Genomic DNA, 22,621 nt, shown 5'->3' with positions numbered 1-22,621 from the left:
ATTTGCGAAAAGGCCAGGAAATTTTACATACAAATACATACATGAGATTCTTGCTGCGTTGATAGATGCGATACATGATCGTAATTAATGGATATAAAGAAGACTTCTGTACAATATATATATATATATATATATATATATATATATATATATATATATATATATATATATATATATATATATATATATATAAATATATATATATATATATATATATATATATATATATATATATATATATATATATATATATATATATATATATGCTTTTGCTGATTTTCTCCGGTATTTGAAGGTAGGGAATCGGAAATCGCTATGTGAAACTAAATGTTTTTCAATGCAGGAAATCTGTGTTCTTATTAAATAGATGAAAAGTAGACTGCTGTACACGCGGAAGAAATTCTTTTTCGATTGCATACAATATATTGTGCTCTACCTACCAATTATTGTCTAAATATGCTACTGTTAGATGTTGGAACTTAAATTAATTTTCAGGGAATTCATCATTGTATAGATTGTATCTCGTTCGCATGTCTATTGAAGTTGCCAACAACTGCTATCAAACAAAGCTAGCGAACAGATAGATTAAAGTCATCATCATCAAGCGATTATGAAATTGTAATATTCTGTGTCATTTTCATCATATTTTGTTTTGATTAGATTATACAGTTCTTGAAGTCTCCTCTCGCTCCTAAGGAAATATTTGCAAAATTTTGCAAACAAAAGCAATCTCGATTAACGGGTATTTTGGTAAGGTGTGGTATAAAATCACCAACTGGCACCTTTTTCAGGCACGTGTAGTGGCGGGCGGCAGCTCTGCTGCGTCAGACCCCGTCACCCCGACACAGACGCTGCAAGGCATACGAGGCGACTGCTGAGCAAGTACGTAGCGCTTTTGTTGTGTAAGAGTGGGCTACTTTCGGACAGAAACAACCACAGTTGACAATGAAGTGCCCCGAGGCGAACTTTTCTGAGAAGACAAATCGAAGTGACATGCAGCTTTACCAAGGTAAAATGGACATTTTGTTTGAAGTGACTTAGCTTCCAGTAACTTGCTCGTGTGAAAGCATTGATTCAGGCCCTCCCGTCCACCAGTACATTTAGGGTGCAGGCCTTCTTTCTCCTTTTTTATTTAAATCAGATTAACGCTAGGCCGTATTCGTGATATGTTCATTCACAAATATCAGCGGCTTGTATAACCTTTATGTACTCTTTGGTGTGCGGGCCATGGCTCTCAGAAATCAGAATTGATTGCAATGATGACATAACCTGAAACGATGTTTACACACCACCGTGCTTTTAAAAATGTCGCATTTGTTGTCACTTAGACCACATAGCCTAAATACCTTTTTTTGTAGGTTCAGTGTTAGCTAGAATTTATTTAGTTGTCACTTGTCACTTATTTCTTCTATATCACAAACCATTGTGCAATATAGTTTAGTGTAATAGCTAAATAGTTATTAATGTTTTTGGTTTAATAGCCTAGACAAATCATATTTTAGGCTAAAACTTAGTATGTTGAGCAGGACGTTTTATGGATGTCTTCATCTCCAGATGGGGGAATTTAGGTATACTTTGATTAATGCTGAAGTAGGACAAGTCCCTAGGACTTAAGTGCAACATACAGTATAATAAAGTTGAATTAAATGCGTAAGCTCTTAGAGTTGCTAGAAAGAAAGTTATTGCCTGTGTTTTTTGAAACTGCATTTGCTACATGGTTAAACTGTTCGGTTGCTAACCCTAATCTAGATTCTCTCTCTCTCTCTCTCTCTCTCTCTCTCTCTCTCTCTCTCTCTCTCTCTCTCTCTGCACTTCATGTCCGCACTTAGTCCATCATCCTGGTTTCACGTGTCCTCAGCATCGTTCCACTGTCTGTATAGCTTCTGCTGTCTCTTAGCGTAGGTTGCACTTCCTTCTCTTTATTTGCCTTGTGTGTGACTTCAGAATTTGGCGTTACAGAATTTGGCGTTAATGCCGTGTGGACCCATCTTTGCCTTTTCTGCCCCTATTTCAATTAGGGCCACACCTCTTACTTTCATCAGTGTATAGATTTCCACTGTAAGTTTGGGTGTATCACATGATGTTTCCTTTTCCTCTTTTGTCCACATAGAATTTTGATTATAGTGCCCTTAAATTTCTCTCTCTCTCTCTCTCTCTCTCTCTCTCTCTCTCTCTCTCTCTCTCTCTCTCTCTCTCTCTCTCTCTCTCAGCAATGTATAACATTCTCTCTCTCTTTTCTTTTCTTTTCTCTCTCCTATTTTATCCTTTTAACATTTTCTCTCTCTCTCTCTCTCTCTCTCTCTCTCTCTCTCTCTCTTTTCTCTCTCTCAGCAATGTATAACATTTTCTTTTGTTTTCTCTATCCTAAGCGTTTTCAAAGTATGTCATACTTGGCTCTTATGTAATCACCTGTGTTACAATCTCCCCTCTGAGAATCGAGTTTTCGTCTTGCTCATCTGTGTATTTCATAACTAGGACTGCCTACTTTTGTATGATACCCAAATCCTTCTATGTAGCCTGCAGTGCCAGTCTGTATAAAGCACTTGTATGAATCCTCACAGTTTGAAAGTGTCTTCCTTCTCTTTGCTGTGTCACTGTCTAGTGTTGGCTATCTTGGCTTTGGACTAAAATTTTGCCCTTCCTTTTTTGCTTGGCCGTATCATCTGTATGTATCATCTTATAACTGAATTTCCATCATTCTAGTTCATTCGTTTTCTGTATGGTGCACATCTCCAGGAATCATCACAAGTGCGAATTTCCTTCCCCCTTGTGTTTCTCTTTTGCTTCGTGAAATCCATTGTGACGCTGGTTTTAGTAACCAGGATTCAATCAGTAAATCGTGAAATCCATCCTCTTTGTATCTCAGTAACTTTGGATTTTTGTCCTTCTACCTTTATCATGGTCGTAATTAATAGGTGTGAATCCTCTAAGTTACGCAGTCACTTTCCGCTGCTCACAGCCCATTCCCGTATGCAGTTTCATTACTTGATTCGTTTCCTTTAAATTTGTTCCTTGCCAATTTTTCGTCTGTATCATATATGGAATCCCGTTTTTTGGCCCTGCCTTCACTTGCGATTATCCCAGTAGGCTATCTCCTTGCTTTACGACGTCGGCTTGCCGTCCGATTTCCTCGGTTTTCGTCTCTCGCTCTCTGTAGATATTCAGGAATTGGTATGACCTAGTTTCGGCTCTACTCTTGTCACCCAGCTGATATCATCCTTTGCCCTTTCACGGGAGTATTTGGGTAGATTTGTTTCCACTACGTTGCACCCTCATATCTTTAAAATTGTTTCAATAACATATCCGCTCATTTTACTTTGGTTTTCCGGGGGTTTCATTTTACCATCAAAACTTTGTTTGCCCTTCCATGACCATCGAAGGTTTGTTTGAAATAGACCGTATTCACACTGATTTATTTAAAATTCCTTTTATCTTCGTTGAATTTCGCTTTTCATTTTCCGTTCACGGTACTTCTTATATTAGTTTAGATTTCATTGGGCCCTCATAGAATTGTACACAATTCAGGATACCGTCTTAGATTTATTTAAACTTCAATATACCACCATGAATTTGTTTGACCAGAATTTGAACATCATCGACTATGTTATGTTAATTGTGCCCTCACTAATTTGTTGTTTTTCAGTAATACCCTTCTCGATTCATTGAAACTTGAAGTAGCTTCGTCAGCTGAGGAGCAGTTCCTTAGGTTGGGGAAGTAGTTCATCAAGAGCGCTAGATACACACACACACACCCACACACTATATATATATATATATATATATATATATATATATATATATATATATATATATATATATATATACATATACATATATATATATACTATATATATATATATATACATATATATATATATATATATATATATATTATTATATATATATATATATATTGTTATCAGGTGTGGAAAGTAGATTTTAAATTTTTGTGGAAGAATATTCTAGAATTTTCAGTAAGATGTCTTAGCCTTTGAAATCCTGATTTAGTAGTTATACTGTACGTTCCAAACATCTGCTAAACGCATTGATCTTGAGATGCTAATCCAGATACGAAAGTCTGTCTTTTTCCCACTGTTCATGGCTTGGTTATCCCTTTTGTCTGTTCGAATTGAGAGTTAGGCTCCACTCCCCGGTCTTTTGAAATAATTTCTGGTGCTTTTTTTTTTTTTTAATAGCAGAGCGTTGTCCCTCATTTGCATCGAAAGCAAATCAACTGTTGGGCCCCACAACCTCTTGCTCCTCCGGTAGTCCCTCGCTCTCTTGCCTTAACCTTCATTGGTCAGCTTTGTTTTATTTCCTCTTGTTCATGCTACTTATGTTCTGTTTGATAATCTGTTCTCCCTTTTCCTCTCTCCTCCGCTTTACTATTATTGTATTCCATTTAGATTTTTTACTTTACTTTCCGTTTAAGGGTCCGTTCAAAAATTACGTAACACTTTTGTGGGGGTAATTTTTGACACCCTCTCCCCTTGTCACACTTCATAACACATGTCCAGGCTCCCCCTTGAAAATTATGTAGTAGTAGTATTAAAGTAGTTTAACCAGACCACTGAGCTGACTTTCAGCTCTCATAGGGCTGGCCTGAAGGATTAGAATAAAATTCCACATAGACTAACGTCCTCATACTGTAACATACACACAATAAATACATTTACTCATGCTTCCATACTTAAAAGGTATATTAAAATTCATAATAAGTTAAGTAATATTTATAAGAAAATTAAATTTAAATTCGACAAATGCTATAAGGGGTTTCGTGCTTTTACTTTTTACTTTTTATATTTTATTAATTACACCAAGGTTCCTCATGAACAGCAAAATCGGAACGCCTGAAAATGTAAAAGATTTTGACAAAATTATATAACATCAGCTAGTACCCCCCCCCCCATTTAGTATGTTTCCCCCTTTTTAATGCAGTAATATATTAAAATCTAGTCTAATACCTGGAAATTATTACCTATAGGCTTTTCTTTATACTTTTATGGTATTAAAGATTCAACGATAATTTGAAATGAAAATGTTCTCTTATGCATTGTTTAGAAGTGGATTAATTTAATTTGTGATATTTTTTAAAGTCATATTTATGCATAATGTAGAGAATGTCGGAGCTCAGAAAAGGGATGAGTTCGTGATATATGGCAAGTAATACATATAGTAGAAAATTTTAAAGTACAAACAAGGGTTGAGTTTGGGATTTTTTAAAACATTTAATTATGCCAAAAAAATAAATAAATACCTGATCTCAATATTACTAAAATATAATCGAAGTTTATTGCAGAATCTTTGCTCTCTCTCTTTTGTCCTGCTGCATTTATAGCTTTTCAATAGAAACAAAAGAAAAAAGCTGAAAATTTTGTGTAACATGGGTGCACCCACCTTCTCCCACTGCCACACTCATAACCCTTTACAATACCCCCATCTCCCTAAGGCGTTACGTAATTTTTGAACGGCCCCTAACTTGTCAGTAACCCCTAACTTTGGCTGAGATGATGAGCAAGGTGCGGTGCCTCACAGCGTTGAAAGGGAAAGGCGATCGCGAAGCCTCGGCCTTGCCCTACATCATATGCTGCAGTGGCATGATTTTGCATCGCCCGACTGCGCAGGAGCAGAAAATGGGAATGAATAGGAAATGGGTGGAATAATCAGTAACGAGTAAAAATGGTGGCGTCTAAGTTAAACGTTAAGTATACTTTAGTTCAACCAACCAGACCACTGAGCTGATTAACAGCTCTCCTAGGGCTGGGTCGAAGGATTAGACTTATTTTACGTGGCTAAGAACCAGTTGGTTACCTAGCAACGGGACCTACAGTTTATTGTGGAATCCGAACCACATTATACCGAGAAATTAATTGCTATCACCAGAAATAAATTCCTCCTCTAATTTTTCATTGGCCGGCCGGAAAGTATGTTGGTGTCTGACCAGTGGAATGAAAATGAATGAAAATTATTTCAAGGCTAAGCATGTGTGGCCGAAACTAAGTAGAGTACGAAGAAGTAATGCGCGGCAGACTTAGTAACGGAGGGAAAGCATATTGACTTGAAGTTAGTCAACAAACAAGTGTTGAGACGTAAAACTGACTTTTTAGTTCAATTACTAAAGCAATCAGTTTTCTGCACAACACTAGAATGAGATCAACCCTTGGCAGGATGCAAGGAGGATTTAGACATGGAAATGAGATCTGTAGTAGAAAAGTCTAAAGGAAATTGAAGGACCGAACACGAAATGGAGATGTCAGATCATTCTTGTAGTTGAACCAGTATGAAGCTTTGTATCGGTAAAAGGGACTGGAAATAGCTGCAGTCCACAATGCAGAAAGAGGGCAGCCTCAATACCCTCCAAAAAATAAGCGTCAGGTTTGGTTTTAGGTCTAAAATCATGTTACAAACTCGAAGTAGAACATCAACTTTTAACGTGAAGTCTGTTGAAGGATCGGTTGTGAAACGAGATGAAGGATCTGTTGTGAAACGAGAAGAAGGATCGGTTGTGAAACGAGACTGTCAAAAAAGGACAACTATTTTAGTAAACAGAACGAGACATTTTGAACAGAGACTTCAAACTGTGCCTTGCTGCAAAAGTGAAAATGGAAGTGGGGAAGATTGATAAGAGGAATTGTAGTTCCATGAATGCACACGAAATAACGTTACAAAAAAAATGAGTGAGATTTAGCAAAAATTGGCCCAGCAGTATTCCAAACGTCATACGACGAATAGAGAAGGAAATCTGGATTTCTTCCTAGAGATGGTCAAAGATAATGTATAAGATTTAGTAGTACAGTATATGTGCCGTTCATCTTTATCATCGTATGATAAACTAGTGTTGTGATGCCAGTTCTTACAATTTCAAGGAGAACGGTTTGGCGCTGGTTTGTCGTTGATGATGCAAAAGTCATTTAAGTCACAGAGATAGTGGCAACTAACGTTAAGGCTGTTCAGTTAAAGATCAAGATAGTTGACTATCTTGATCTTTCGTCATGGTAGCACATCAGCTTAAGAGGACACGTGTCACCAGTTCTGCATTCTCTCTCTCTCTCTCTCTCTCTCTCTCTCTCTCTCTCTCTCTCTCTCTCTCTCTCTCTCTCTCTCTGAGTTGGTTCACTTGTGCAATTATGGGGACTCTTGGAAAAGCTTGAGTTTGTAAAAATCACATTAAGGAAAAGAATTTACTTCATTCTATTACAGGAGTTAATTAGTTCATTTCAGAAAGTTCTCCAGTCTTTCTCTTTCCTTTAGGTATCGTCCTCTCAATGACTTTTGGTCTCATCTTCAGTAACAAATACTAAATACTTGCTCCTATATCGCATGGCCCAAGCCAGCTTTGAACCCTAAAGTATAGTGTCTAAAGTATAGTGTGATGTCTTCCGTTATTTAAAGATCGTAATAGAAAGTTGCTTTTTTATTTCAAATATTTATGTAAAGAATAAGAGAATCCTTCTTGCCCAATTCTTAAGCAAGATTAGTGTCTACAATATACAAATTTGGTGTTTCATTTTAACAATAGTCTTGGCCATGTTCCCGAATTCCAAGCGACTGAGCAGTGTTACCAACCGATTTGGTACACGATGTTACCAACTGACTTGATACTCTAACCCTATGTACATGCAGTATTACCAACCGATGTGACTCGCAAGTATTAACTAACTGATTTTATCTAGATTTAACCAGCTCTATCCGGCTATGTTATCTTGGTAGGGACCACTTGAAATATTTGTTAGTCGTTGGTCAAGTTATCTGATAACTGAAGGCCAGCTATCAGTGATATTTATGTCAGGGGGTTAGAGTACATAACCATTTTGTAAGCCTTAGCCGACTTTAAGTGTAGGTGCAGGTTTAGTCCATTAATGATATCATATAATACTGTTATCTGTCAAGTTGTATTAAGCAGCTCAAGATACCACTTAAGCATAACTTTACTGAATCAGTGTATTTGTCTTGAATTTTTAGCTTGAATTTTAGGCTTATAAACATTTTGTTTAAAGTACAGGGTCATGGTATGCTCAATTATTGTTCTTTAACGTAACTAAGTAGGATGATTGACCTGTGTCTTTTTTTCTTTATTTTTTTTCATATCGTGGTGCTGTGCAGAAGCCCTGTCATGGTAAGGTGGTTCATAATGATGAAATCATACTATGTCTCTTTCGCTCTCTTCTCTCTTCCTTGCCCCTGACTTTTATCCTGTTAAGCTCAGTTAACTTGTCAAATCTCGAAATTCTCTTGTGTCATGTACTTTTGTTGAACGTTTTCCCTACCTCTTGTGTGTTTGTCTTTTCATTTTCTTCCCTTTACACACACACACACACACACACACACACACACATACTGTACATGTTTATGTTGTATTTTCACTAGTTTTCTTGTGTATGAATACTTACAGACAAGTTTAAGACACGCAAGTGTTTTTTTTTTTTTTCACATAAAGTGTATGCTGTTTTCACTCACTTATTCAAGTCTTTTGACTTCCACATAATCTATAGGAACAGTACAACAGCTGCTCTAAGATTTTCGGTGTTGGAGGTTGTTTTAATGCACATTATATATTTTTTTAATAGATAACTATCGAAAGGAGTTTGTAAGTTAGTATATTGTTTTCGTGTGAGAATGAGAGAGAAAATAAGAGTAAGAGTTAAACAAAGGGTGAAATAACTAGATTTCCATGATATAAGTGTAATGTGTGTGTGTGTGTGCACCATGTAAATCTTGGGCTTCCATTGGCTGGAAACCCTTGATTAATAGCTTCTCTCTCCGAGAGCCTGGGTAAGATGGTGGCTATCCTCTTTCTGAGGTTTTTGAAGGAAAAGACACCTTTGATTATCGATCTGGTTTTAAAGTGATTCTTGAAGCTGGGTCTTAACTTGCAGTTTAGTTATAGTCAAATTAGACAGATACAAACCTGAGACACTCATGTTAGATGGTGTCTAATCAGTGCTTGAGGGAGGATGTGTGTTTGCATACTTTTTATTTATGTAAATTAAGTATTTTTTTGCCACGGATATTATTTATGTAAGTAAATTAGGTTTTGCCAAGGATAGAATGCATTGTTAAGTTCAGTGACCAATCAAATTAAGCTTGGACGCGATGTCTCCATTCGTTGCCCAATGGACACCTGTCGAGTAAATCCGTTTCTCAGGTGTCTGTTAATTTATTTATCTACTTATTTATTTATTTATTTATTTATTTATTTATTTATTGTATTATGAACTTATGATCCTTTAAATGAAGAGTAGCATTTGCCATTACTTACTGAGGAAAGTCTTGGTTTTCAGCACAAGCATTTTATTGTTTTGTCAGTGTAATTGATTAATGCGTACCAATATGTGTATCTCTGCTACTGATATTTTGCAGCGGTTTTTTTCTTTCGTGTTTGTTGATTGGCCTGTAGCCGAATGAAGAGGAAGAAAGGGGGTTTCTCGGAATAATTTAGAATAAAAACTGAAAATTTAAGTAGCATGGTTCATTGATTGACTTTCCTCCACTGAGCCACTGTCGTTTGAATTTTAGGCCTTTGAAATGCACAAAGAATTATTCTTATAAAATGACGGTATTATTATTATTATTATTATTATTATTATTATTATTATTATTATTATTATTGTTGTTGTTGTTGTTGTTGTTGTTGTTGTTGTTGTTGTTGTTAACAAGCATTCATTTGAGAACAAGCCAAGAGGCCATGAATGATTATTCATATGTGAAAAATAAAAAGAGTAAGGAAGAATGAATTAGTCATAAAGATACACGATAATAAATGGTTTCCATTATATATAATTTATGTCATTACAAAGGAAAAAAATTATAAATATATATATATATATATATATATATATATATATATATATATATATATATATATATATATATATATATATATATATATATATATATATATATATATATATACTGTATATGTGTGTGTATGTATGTATATATATATATATATATATATATATATATATATATATATATATATATATATATATATATATATATATATATATATATATATATATATGTGTGTGTATATGAAACTGGAGTAAATGAAATGATTATTGAAAGCAAGAAAATGGATATACCAAAGAACATACCCTCAAGCAAAAAAAAAAAGTTAAGTATATCTTAGTTTAACCAGACCACTGAGCTGATTAACAGTTCTCCTAGGGCTGGCCCGAAGGATTAGACTTATTTTTACGTGGCTAAGAACCAATTGGTTACCTAGCAACGGGACCTACAGCTTATTGTGGAATATCACTGGCCGGTCGGAGATTCGAACTCGCGACCAATAGAGTGGTAGCTGAAAACGGAACCCGCTTACCCAGCGAAGTACCCCTCAAGCAAAAGAACGGCCCATGGCTGTGGAAGGCCGTGGTACAGAGACTGTCGCACAGCCCTAGATAGGCATGACTTACACAAGGCATAAGAGTGATTTTGCAAGCCCAAGGGCTCCAGTAGGGAAAGCAGACCAGTATAGAATAAATGAAGTAAAGAATAGACTATATAAGTGAAATAACAACGAAAAACACAAGGGATAAAAACTAGTAAGACAATGATCTGAGACTAGTGCGAGCCTGCCCAATCAAAATGCATTATTTTGCACCTTACCTCCACCCCGAGAGGCTCCAGCAATTCCACATCAAAACTAAAAAGCCCAATCCAAAGTTTGGTCACAGCTGGGACAAAAATTGTAGAAAACCGTGTGTATTGAGCCTCACGAAAGAAAAGACAACTGTTAGAATTAATTGACTCCTAGTACCGCATTGTGGATCGTATAGACTAGGAAAGTCTTTCAAAGGAAGAGGCGAGTCTGTTCATTCACCTTGTAATATCAGTTTCTGGTGTAATATCCCTTTGTAACACCTTACCCATAATCAAACCATTTAATTCTTACCTGTACAGTATGTTAGTTCTTCATTGGCTGGCTTTCAGACTTTAACTTGGATTTGCATCTGCTTCTGTTTTGATTGCAGCAGAGTAGAAGTACAAATCAACGTTTTGTTTTTGTTATAGTAAACCATTTGATTAATCTCTCTCTCTCTCTCTCTCTCTCTCTCTCTCTCTCTCTCTCTCTCTCTCTCTCTCTCTCTCTCTCTTTTATGTGGATTCCACCCGAGCTGTGGATGTCTGGCAAGCAGAAAGTCACAAGTAGTCTGCCTCAAGGTTCAGTTCTGCATCGTTTGGTCTTTATTACGTAGAATATGTAGATAAATGGCGTGGACGTCTTGTGATTGTTAGCAAAACAAGAAAGTTACCCAAAATTGGTATCACTGCAGAAAGGCAGTTACAAGACCTGGAAATAAACTGACAGATTCCTTTCAACTCAGAAAAATGAAGGTCATGGACATAGGTCATAAAAACGATAATGTCGAATGTGAAAGGTCATAAAAACAATAATGTCGAGTGTGAACTACTGGATAAAAAGATAAGGGTTGCCGTCAAGAGAAATGGCTAAAGTAAATATCACTAGTGTGAGGTACTTTAAGTAGTAACCGAACTAGATCCAGTGGATGGACACTGGAACTAAATTCTGTGTACTTCAGCCCTTGTGGTAACTTCTCTACAAAATAATATCGTTTTGGAACAAACCCTCTGCTGGGGTTATGAATAATAGTAATACCACCAGCCAGTTCAAGAATAGACCAGATATATATACTGATTGACAAATTTGTGTGAATTTTAGGTTCCCCTCAATTGGACTGATGAGCCTAAGGCACTTGTATACACATAGCTCTCTCTCTCTCTCTCTCTCTCTCTCTCTCTCTCTCTCTCTCTCTCTCTCTCTCTCTCTCTCTCTCTCTCTCTCTCTCTCTCAACAGCTTCTATAGAGTGGCCATGACCCCTACCTTACTCACTCTGTTAGTTCCCATCTCGGTTTGGTTATTGATCTTAGTGACCATCAAGAAATATTCAGTCCCTAGGAATGGGTACTGTCTGTAGTATTCTCTATACAGCAGGGAGTGCTAAAGGTATAAACTTTATAATGTCTCCTAGGCCTCAATGTTGTTGCTTTTGGTCTTTTCCTCGCATATGTTCCCTTTCAAACTTCCTTTGGCCTTCTGATTTATTTGAATTTTTTTTTTAATTTTCATGTTGCAATTTTTTCTCCAAAGAGAGTCCAGAAATTTTATTTGGATATCTGATTAAACAATGATAATTTTAATTTAATGGCTTAGCATTAACCAAATATTATGCAGTAGTTTGCCATACATATATGTGGCGTAGTCTCCGTGAATGTATTTTATCCTACTGAGAAGTATTATTTTTAATTCTAAACATTGGCAAGTTCCTCGTGTCATTTTCCCATCATTTTCAATTTAATTTTTATTCTTTTATTATACTACATTCCTTGACAGATATTCCATGAGTCTAAGGCATGTGCTCAGGTAGCAATTTGAGCATGTTTGCAGTGTACATTGGTCTAAATATACATTGCAACATATAAATTGCACCGTATTTGTACACTATTTCAAATTGCACATATTGTGGTGTATATTTAACTGCATTCACTACAAACTTGTACACATTGTGGTATGTGCACGTTTGTAAAGTATTTTGGGCTAAATACAAGAAGAGTATGTATGTACAGTACGTATGTATGTATGTATGTATGTATTGGTGTATGTTCTGTAATAGCAGATAATGTGCTGCGGTGAAAATATCTCAGCAGCCACACCACCACCACCTCCAAAGGGTAACCAAGCTTATCTCAAAAGTTATGTGAACTTTAAAGTCTTTAGGGCAGAGTAGCTTTGGTGGCAGTAATTCCAGGGGTTACTCAAATGCTAACTTAGTCTTCCCATCTGTTGCAGCCTCTCACATCAGTTGTTTTGTGCATTGGATAAGTTTTTTATTATATTCAGTTAGAAGTGACAGTGAATGTGTGGTGAGTGTGGACTTCTCATGGACATTGGGAAAGATTAATTGTAAAGAGCAGTTTTAGTTAATACACATTTATCTAACAAACAAAGACTTTGTTCCATAGAAATTTTGAGCCTATATATCCCCAAGTCTTGGCTGGCTACAATATATTGTAGGGTGTTTTTATGTGTCTCCCTTTATTCTCTTGCAGTCTGTTTTGTTTTTCATTCTTCTTTCCATTACTCTTAGTTGGTGTAAGTATATTGTTTTTATGTTGTATTCTGTGCCTCTAGAAAAAGCAAGGCACTGTATTACTCTATTATGTATTTTTTCAAACAAATTTTATTTCATAATTATGTAAATTTAATTCTTTTAGGATTATTATACTCAAGTTTGTATTACCTTTACTGTTTTGTACAAGTAATAAAGTATTATTATTATTATTATTATTATTATTATTATTATTATTATTATTATTATTATTATTATTATTATTATTATTATTATTTTGAAAATTGTTACTCCGTCTGGTAAGTTCAATATGTAGTAAGTCTTTGAGTCTTCCTATTATTACGTTCTCACTGGCATTTATGGTCGTTAAGTAACTGTCCATTTATCCATTTTTTCTTCATTGGAGAAGGATACAAATACTATGAGGATTCTTTTGATAAGGAAATTTGACAGGTGCAGAAATTATGGTTAAGGGTGAGATACAGATGGAATGCGTAGGTTGTCAAGGTATTCAACGATGATATTTCATATGGGGTATCATGACAAACCTTCTCTCAGGCTCTGATGAGTTTGTGTGCATCAGGGTTGCTGAGAAGGCTGATTAAAGGAGTTGGGTCCTGCTTCTTCATAAGGGGGTCCTCTTTGGGTGGTAGTGTCTGGTTTTCATTTGGTGTTATTTGACACGACCTGTTGTTATTATATTAATAATTAGTTACATGCTGCTGGCTCTCTCGTCTGGATGTATGGTCTTGTTGGGGTACTGGGTTACACAAGTTGTTGGTATGATGGTGTATATTGGTTGAGAGGAGAAATGTTTCGTGTGCTGTACTCGGGATATTAAGGGGTTCTAATATCCGTAGCTTGCCTTCCATCAGGGACACTTCCAATTACATGTATCTTGATGTTGTTGATAATGGTGTCACAAGTGGTGGTTTGTGCATTTCTCATATAGTTATTGATGGCCCCTTCTTGTACATGGCAAGAGATCCTCTTTGCCAGGTGCATTGTCATCATCCCAGTTTCGGAGCTGGAGAATCCATGGACTTAGCCTGTGTGTTGGCAGACAATGTTATTTCGTTTGAGAGGGTCTTGTAAAGAAGGGCTGGGTTATTTTTCATTATCAAATTTTTTTTAATTTTTTTGGTAACAAATCACCAAATGAATTTTTTGCTGGTCAGGAATACTCTGTCAGTAAAGGAATTCTTTAGGGCTTTGTCATCCTCTAGGAACTTGCTTTGTGTTCTGCCTTTATAGTAGAGATTAGTTATGGCCTTCCTGGAGGCCCTTCGTTGCCTGAGTCGGTAGAGCTTCAGACTGTCACTCGATGGGCCGGAGTTCAATTCCCCCGGCCGGCTGATGAAGAGTTAGAGGAATTTATTACTGGTGATAGAAATTCATATCTCGCTATAATGTGGTTCGGATTCCACAATAAGCTGTAGGTCCCGTTGCTAAGTAACCAATTGGTTCTTAGCCACGTACAATAAGTCTAATCCCTCGGGCCAGCCCTAGGAGAGCTGTTAATCAGCTCAGTGTTCTGGTAAAACTAAGGTATACTTACTTGGCCTTCCTGGATGCTGGTTGGTGTTGCTCAGTGCTATACCATTGGTTTAGCATTTTTAAAATACATCTTTTATCTTTGTGGGTTTCTTACTATTGGGTAGGACACTGATTCAGGCCATTTATGCAGAGCCCAATTTTTTGGGTGTTTTACTGTGTATGGTGGTATCAAAGCCTTCATCTGCTTAAGTAACCAATAATCCTGTGATTGGGAGTTCCTCATTGTTACTGAATTCAATGGTATAACATAGGTTACTATATTCTTCTAATGTGCAGCAAAGTGGGAGATGCCCATTGTTACTGAATCCAGTGGTGTAACATTCTTCTAATGTGCAGCAAAGCTGATCCTCTTCTTGATCATTATTGGTGAAGGGGACCTCCTGTCCCAAGCAAGAAGGTGTGCCATCAATAACAATATGAGAAATGCACACACTACCACCATCACTCATAAGACTTACCAGCAACTTTAAGATAATCATCAGTGCCTCTGATGCCAGACAAGCTACAGATATTTGGAGCTCTTAATATCCTGAAGGAGAAACCTGACAAAAATACAACACAGGAGACATTTCTCCTTCCCACCAATATACTCCATCCTACCTACAACTCCTGTGCCCCACCACCCCAACAAGAGCATACATCCAGAGAAGAAAGCCAGCAGTACGCCCGAGAGGTGCTCTCTGTGAGTGGGAAAAATTACATAATCATTCCAGGCAAGAGCCACATAACACCAAACAAAAACTAGGCACTACCATGATACTTGCAGCAGCTGAGAAACTGCTAACTATTTTTTTTACCTGTCAGATCCCCAGCAGAGCCTGAGAGAAACGTCTTCTAGACAGCCAACAGGTAATACGGGTCGACCATCACTATGTGATGAGGATAGTGTAAAATGTAAATTTTAAAAATCATAATGTAAGTGTAACAACATGAACCAAAATAAGCAGTAGCAGTTACCTGATGCCAGCGAATGGGTTTGTGCGTCGTACGACGTACCCTATGCAAAACATAATAATTTTGGGTAGTAAAAATAAAAAATGAGAAAATACAGTAAAAATATAGATGACAATAGCATAGAATATATATAAAAAAAATTGCAAGTCCCAATGATGCCACATAGTGATGGCATCATTGGGACCTGCAAGATGCCGTATTAGTGATTTTGTTGGATTTCAGAGTGGTTAGCTTAGAATACACTTAACCGTTAACCACTGCATCCTACATTTAATAAAATACCCTGCAAATCAGTACAAGTTGGTTAATAAGGAAAAAAAGGAATATTAAATGAAATTCAAGTGAATTTTAATGAAGCAAGGGAAAAATAAATGGTACAGGTAATTCTGTTGACTTACATTCACCACTGCTGCTTCCAAAGTGAAGAGCTGAAATTTGGAACTAACCACCTTGACATGTCTTGAGGTGAAGGGCTGCCAGGATTCCCATCGTCTTCATATTGGAATTTTTTTATAAATTCTATGCTATTGTCATCTGTATTTTTAGTGTATTTTCTCATTTTTTATTTTTACTACCCAAAAGAATTATGGTTTGCATAGGGTACGTCGTACGATGCACAAACTCATTCGCTGGCATCGGGTAACTGCTACTGCTTGTTTTGGTTCATGTTGTTACACTTATGATTTTTAAAATTTACATTTTACACTATCCTCATCCATATTTTTTCTGTATTTTTTAGTTTTTTTCCCATTTTTACAGCTCAAAAGATAACCGCAGTCATGTGCATAGTGTACATATTATGAATGCACAAACTCATTCGCTGGCATCAGAGAACTTGGTACAGCTGTTTTTGGTTTGTGTTGTTACTTTTTTTTATGTTTTTATTGATATTTTACGGTATTCTTTATTTTTACTCTATTTTCTCATTTTTTACTTTTACAGCATCAAAAGATAAACGCACACATATACAAAGTACGAATGCACAAACTCATTCACTTGCGTCCGAGAACTTGCTACAGCTTGTTTTGTTTAGTTTTGTGACGTGTATGATTTTCTTATTTATATTTTATGCTACAGTATTCTGATTTATATTGTATATATATATATATATATATATATATATATATATATATATATATATATATATATATATATATATATATATATATATATATATATATATATATATATATATATACAGGCAGTCCCCGGTTTCGTGTTCCGACTTCTGACGTTCGAGGTTACGACGCTTTTCAAATATATTCATCAGAAATTATTTCCCGGCTTACGATGCATGTTCGGGGTTACGACGCGTCATACGCCGATCCAACGGAAGAAATTTGGCCCCAAAACGGCAGAATAATCATAATTTGAAGGTTTTTTGATGTAAAACTCAATAATAATGCAGTTTACGTCGTTTTCAATGCACCCAGAGCATTAAAAGTAAGGTTTTCTTATGATTTTTGACGATTTTCGATTTTCCAGTTTACGACGATTTTGGGTTACGACTGGCAAGCAAGAACGGAACCCCGTCGTAAAACTGGGACCGCCTGTATATATATATATATATATATATATATATATATATATATATATATATATATATATATATATATATATATATATATATATATATATATATATATATGTGTGTGTGTGTGTGTGTGTGTGTGTACTACTATTTATCTTTTTTTAACAACCAAGAAGATGAATGGAACTGTATGCATAGTGTATACTGTATAACGCATTTGAGCACAAGTAGCGGCAGGTTGGTGCAGTGACCCTCATGAAATTTGAAAATGGGCTAGCTGAAATTAGTGCCAGATTAGTGATGGAACTGAATAAATGAATGCCAGATTAATGATGGTTGAACTGTACTAACAGAGTTCCTCGTCATCCTACCCCTCCCACTTGTGCCTCACGCTTACCTGTAATTTTTTATACCTGCTACAATTTCTTTGTCAAAGGAATTCTCACACTACAGTACCTGCATCTTTTACTCTCTCCAACAATGAAGAAATGAATATTGGACAGGTATTAGCAGATTAAAGTAATAGCAAGAATATAATAATTAGGAAGATTGAAAAGACTTGCTACAATAAGCTCAGTAGATGCAGCAATAATTTCCAATACTGTGCGATACGTATGTTTACAAGAAAAGTCTCCTTCCAGTCTGTTACTATTGTTATTGCTGTTACTGCTGTTTATGTTTTAAATATCACTTGTTGCTACTAGTATTCATTTAATTTAAATATTTATATAATGTATAATATAATTCATTTTAGCAGTGTAATTTTCAGAAATGGTGGTGAAATTAGCACTCTTTATTTATCCTCACAATTTAAATGATACTTAGTCATATCATGGTTACCAGAGCATACTTTGATATTACAATGAATTTCTAAACAAAATTAATGGAAAATTTTAGTAATTGTTAACTTATTTGCAAAGCTAGCAGTTGACATATGTAAAAATATCGCTAGTGTTTTGTCTCACCATGTCTCTTTCTGATAGTTTGCCATTCCTTTCAGCATGGAGCTCATTGCTTCCCAGCTGGAGGAAGACTATGATCAGCCAGTGGTGACGAGGCTGTATGAACAGTGTATGTCTGCTATACATGAGCTGAAGAGTGCCCAGCACAACCCCCACATTTCAGTATGTATGGGAGAAGTCTTTTTATGTTAACGTTTATATAGGAATTATTTGTATTTGATGCCCAAGTATAAATACATTGGAGTAACGTAGGTTGCTACATTTTTTAAACATGCAGTATTTTGCTCCACTTCTGCTATATTGTAATTGTTTAATTTTTCAACTAGTTTGATTAACCCTTGATGGATCTATAGGTAGGTTGCTTTCCTAATGGAGAAGATACACTATAGCTCTTAGTTTCCAGTTGAATCCTCTCTCAGCAATTCCAGTGCTTCTGATCTTTGTACTCTACTCTTGTGTAATCTTGTGCACTTCCTAATATTCTCTTGCATTTCTTAACAATTATAAAGGCATCTGACCTGAGTTGTATTATGGAAGTTAGCTGATGAATTGGTTCCATTCCTTTGCTGTTTTTTATTCTAATTAATTTCTGAACCTTACCACTGTTGCCTCATTTTCTTTTGGTAAAGTATTTGAAACTTGACTCAACCCATTTTCTGAAACACTTTGAATCTAATGCTCCTTTCATATTGTCAAATTCTTCTTCACAGCACCGTATGCTATGAGTCTAACCCTCCTTTCATATTGTCAAATTCCTCTTCACAGCACCGTATACTATGAGTCTAACTCTCCTTTCTTATTGTCAAATTCATCTTCACAGCACCATATGCTATGAGTCTAACGCTCCTTTCATATTGTCAAATTCATCTTCACAGCACCGTATGCTACTGTAAGGAAAGATATTCTGGTACCCCTTTTCCCTGTTTCATTTGTCTTTGCTCATCTTTTCATGGGACCTGTGGTACATGATATCTTAGGCATATGACAGCTAATGTGATTCTAATAAGCTGATATTTTTTATAGATTTACTCCCTCCATGCATTAGTGGAATTTTACCTTCATGTTTAGTTGTTTTTTATCATTTGTTGTTGCCATTGCAACATTGGGAAAAGGGGAATCAAAAAGATTTCTGAAAGCTCTCTGTTTAGATTTATTTTTAAAGATATTTATACTCATGCATAACTGGATTTGTTTCTCCACTGGTAGTAAGTATTCATGAGGTCTAAGGTACTGTTCCATATTCATTCCTTCCTATTGATCAAGGATTTTTTCCAGTATACCTCCTATTTTACTCATAATCCTGTGGATAATTTAACCTTACACTTTTTTTCTACATTCATCTTACCAGCCATATCCTTCAGACGATACTGTAGTGTCCAATTGCTGTTTTCTATCAGCTTTGATATTGTGAGCTTAACTGAATTAGAATTCTGTAAATTAGTCAATCTGGATGCCTCCAATATATAGTCTGTATATTTTTCTATGTCCTTAGCCTTCCAATCTCTGTTTTTTTTTTTTTTTTTTTTTACAAAATGTGATTGAATATTTTTATCATTTGATATTGTGGGTGTTCAGGTTGCCTTGTATGGAATATTGCTCTTACATTTGGGTTGCTTCATCTTTTGCTACCCCTTAATAGGATTTAATCCAAGGCAGTTTGACCAGTGACATCTTTAATTCATCTCTCAATCCTTTACCTGTCCAGTATGAGGTAACTCTCTCTTTCTCTCTCTCTCTCTCCAGCTAACCCTTATGGACAGTGTCAAGTTTATAAACCAAAGAGGGCACCAAAGGGAAATCAGTTTTCAGAGAGAGACAAGTAATAGGAAATGGTGATAAATAAATAAATATGAGGGAATAGAAAGTAAAATCGATACACCTGAAATTTAGATGTCAGCAGAAAGCAGGAATGAGTTTGCTTCTCACTTAAATATTTGGAGATCAGAAGATTTCACAACTGTACTTGGCAAACTATTACACATTTTAGTTGTAGCAAAGATATAACTAGCAAACCGAATAGTATTAAACCTGATGCTAGAAAACAATACACAGTCTGCATCAGCAGCCTGCCTAGTGTTGTGTGTAAAAATAGGTAGGTCAGGTGAAGTGTAGAGGATGTTTGTTTTTGTAGTAAATTTTATGAAACATACATAATGAACTCACTTTGTCTGTGCCACAAATCAACATTAAAAGTTGGCAAAATAAACTTGACTTATGGTATAACTCTGTCCAAGAATTTGATGTGGAAATCATCACTGGAAGGCAAATTGGAGAACAGTATTTCAAACAAGGGAGAAGATAGTTATTATATTTGGTCTCTTCTCCATGAAGATCAAGGGGAGAGTTATGCTCCCCATGAGGTGGCTTTGGAAAATCCCATATGTCACCTTATCACTCATTTACTCTAAAAATATTCCAATCATCAAACTGCGCCAAGCTTTAGAATTTTCTCCTTGCATCGTACTTTCAAAACTCGTGTACGAGTAAGCTGTTTTACTTTCAGAAGGACCTTTCACCTCCCTCATATTTAAGCCTGTATCTTCTACATTTTCCAGTTTCTGGATTTCTGCAGTTACAAGGTGTAGAGGGGGCATTTGGTTGTCCATCCCTTAATCTTTGCATTTCAGTCCCTTCCGTAAGACATTTTCCTTTAGAGATGGCCCCAAAGTATACTAATCTGGTGTATGGGTGGCCTCTTTTGAAAGGGTGCTAGCTTTCTATCTAATTACTAGACCAGTGTTCCGGGCGCACTGGTGCGCCGTGGAAGACAACCAGGTGCGCCCTAAGATAACAAAAGATTTAATTTATGTAATATGTTTATATTTTAAAACTCTGATTTTCATATATTTTAGAGACATCAAGTATGTGGTTTCTACTGTAAGTGTGAGTCATGTCTTCGCCACTTGACATTTTGAACTGGAAGTAAATTCCTTAATGACTGTATTTTCAAGAAGCAATGGATAATCGTTTCACTTTTCCTTTCTTTGGGGATTTAAATCGATCGTTACTCACCTCTCTCTCTCAAAAAAAAAAAAAAAAAAATAGATATTGTCTATAATTCCATCTCCTGCTAATCTTCTTTTGAAATGTTGGCCAAAAATGACAACCAGTAAAGGCCAATGACTTCACCGTATGGTAAATGAAAAGGACAAATTTGATATAAAATTTCCCTTGAGGTCAGTTTGTAGTAGATGATAGAATTAAGTAGGACTAAACCAAAATACAGTAGTCCAGGTTGGTGACACATAATCCAGGTTAATAACTTCACCATGTGGTGAATGACAGTTCAAAGGGGGTTCATAATTCGGGACAGTGACCTCTTTGTCCTACAAATGCGAAGTCTTCTGCGATTGCGGTCAGTCTGAAGAGGCACCCATGTGCTGCTACATTACTTTTCAAAGTTCTCATTCAAGACACTCACTGACTTATAATTCTTGTTTTTTTTTTATATATTTAAAAAAATTAACTACCCATAGAGTGACATGAAGTGTCCAGCCAAGAAAAATAAGAGCAGACCCATTCGCATACACGACAGAAGTTGTTCAAGTTATGGCTTCCTTCATGTGGGCTGGATATGAAAATCAGCCTCAGCCATCGTGTTTGGTTTGTGGATGCAAAATGTCAAACGAGTCGGTGCTTCCTAGTAAATGCAGCAAGCATTTTCAAACATCACACTGCAATCTTCAAGGAAAAGATGTACCTAAGTTATTTCAAAAGATTACTTGATCAACGCTTTCAAAAGGAGAGCAGCGGTGTCTGAGAAAGCTCAAATCGCTTCTTAGGAAATATCAGAAATGACAGCTGTAAAAATGAAGTCACATGCTTTTGCTGAGTCTATTATTTTGGCCGCTTGTAAAAAGATGGTGAAAACTATTTCAGCAGACAATGTAGAGAAACAAATAAGTAAAATTCCATCATCAAATGATAGTGTTCAGAGGCGCATTCTAACAATACTGAAGAAAATTTTTGCGGTAATAAACTTCAGGATTCATACTTTGCACTCCAAGTAGATGAACCAACCGACATAGCCAACAAAGCACAGTTGCTTGCCTTTATTCGCTTTATTGATGGGGAAACTATAGTAAATCAGTATCTTTGTTGCAAAGAACTGCTTACCACCACTGCAGGTGAAGATGTGCTTCATAATTGAAATCATTCTTTTGAGAAATGGAACATATCCTGGAAGTCGTGTGCTGGGGTTTGTACTGATGGAGCTCCACCAATGACTGGTTCTGTTGAAGGTCTTGCATCTTTTGTAAAGCAACACCATATCAACACTATAACAACTCAGTGTTTCTTGCACAGAGGCGCCCTGATGGCAAAAACACTTGGTAATAAATTGAAAGAAGTTTTTGATCAAGACCAAGTTGCTGAAATGGTAAAAGCTCGTATATTTGAGCTTCTTTGTGAAAACATGGATTCACAACACACACGCTTACTTTTGCACACACAAGTTTGATGGCTATCAAGAGGGAAATTACTCTGAATTTCGTCAAGAACTATTGGCATTTTTTGAGAAAGA

At 36.1% G+C, this 22,621-nt stretch overlaps 1 protein-coding gene across 4 annotated transcripts in view; it reads left to right on the top strand.

The window, feature by feature from the left end:
• Nucleotides 1-780: 780 nt before the first annotated feature.
• The window catches only part of LOC136850239 (vacuolar protein sorting-associated protein 4A-like), a 52,628-nt gene continuing 30,787 nt past the window's right edge, over nt 781-22,621 (top strand). Inside the window, exons 1-3 of one of the 4 annotated variants that reach the window (XM_067123903.1) lie at nt 811-1,009; nt 8,104-8,116; nt 18,138-18,261. In XM_067123903.1, the coding sequence (XP_066980004.1) occupies nt 946-1,009; nt 8,104-8,116; nt 18,138-18,261 (201 nt within the window). In that variant the 5' untranslated portion in view covers nt 811-945. Of the gene's footprint in view, nt 1,010-8,103; nt 8,117-15,456; nt 15,502-18,120; nt 18,262-22,621 lie in introns of all 4 variants that reach the window. The other 3 variants (XM_067123907.1, XM_067123906.1, XM_067123905.1) reach the window with 3 other exon arrangements.

The sequence above is a fragment of the Macrobrachium rosenbergii genome, chromosome 21, assembly GCF_040412425.1.
Source record: "Macrobrachium rosenbergii isolate ZJJX-2024 chromosome 21, ASM4041242v1, whole genome shotgun sequence".
Taxonomy (NCBI): Eukaryota; Metazoa; Arthropoda; class Malacostraca; order Decapoda; family Palaemonidae; genus Macrobrachium; species Macrobrachium rosenbergii.
This window is presented reverse-complemented; position numbering and strand designations above follow the sequence as displayed.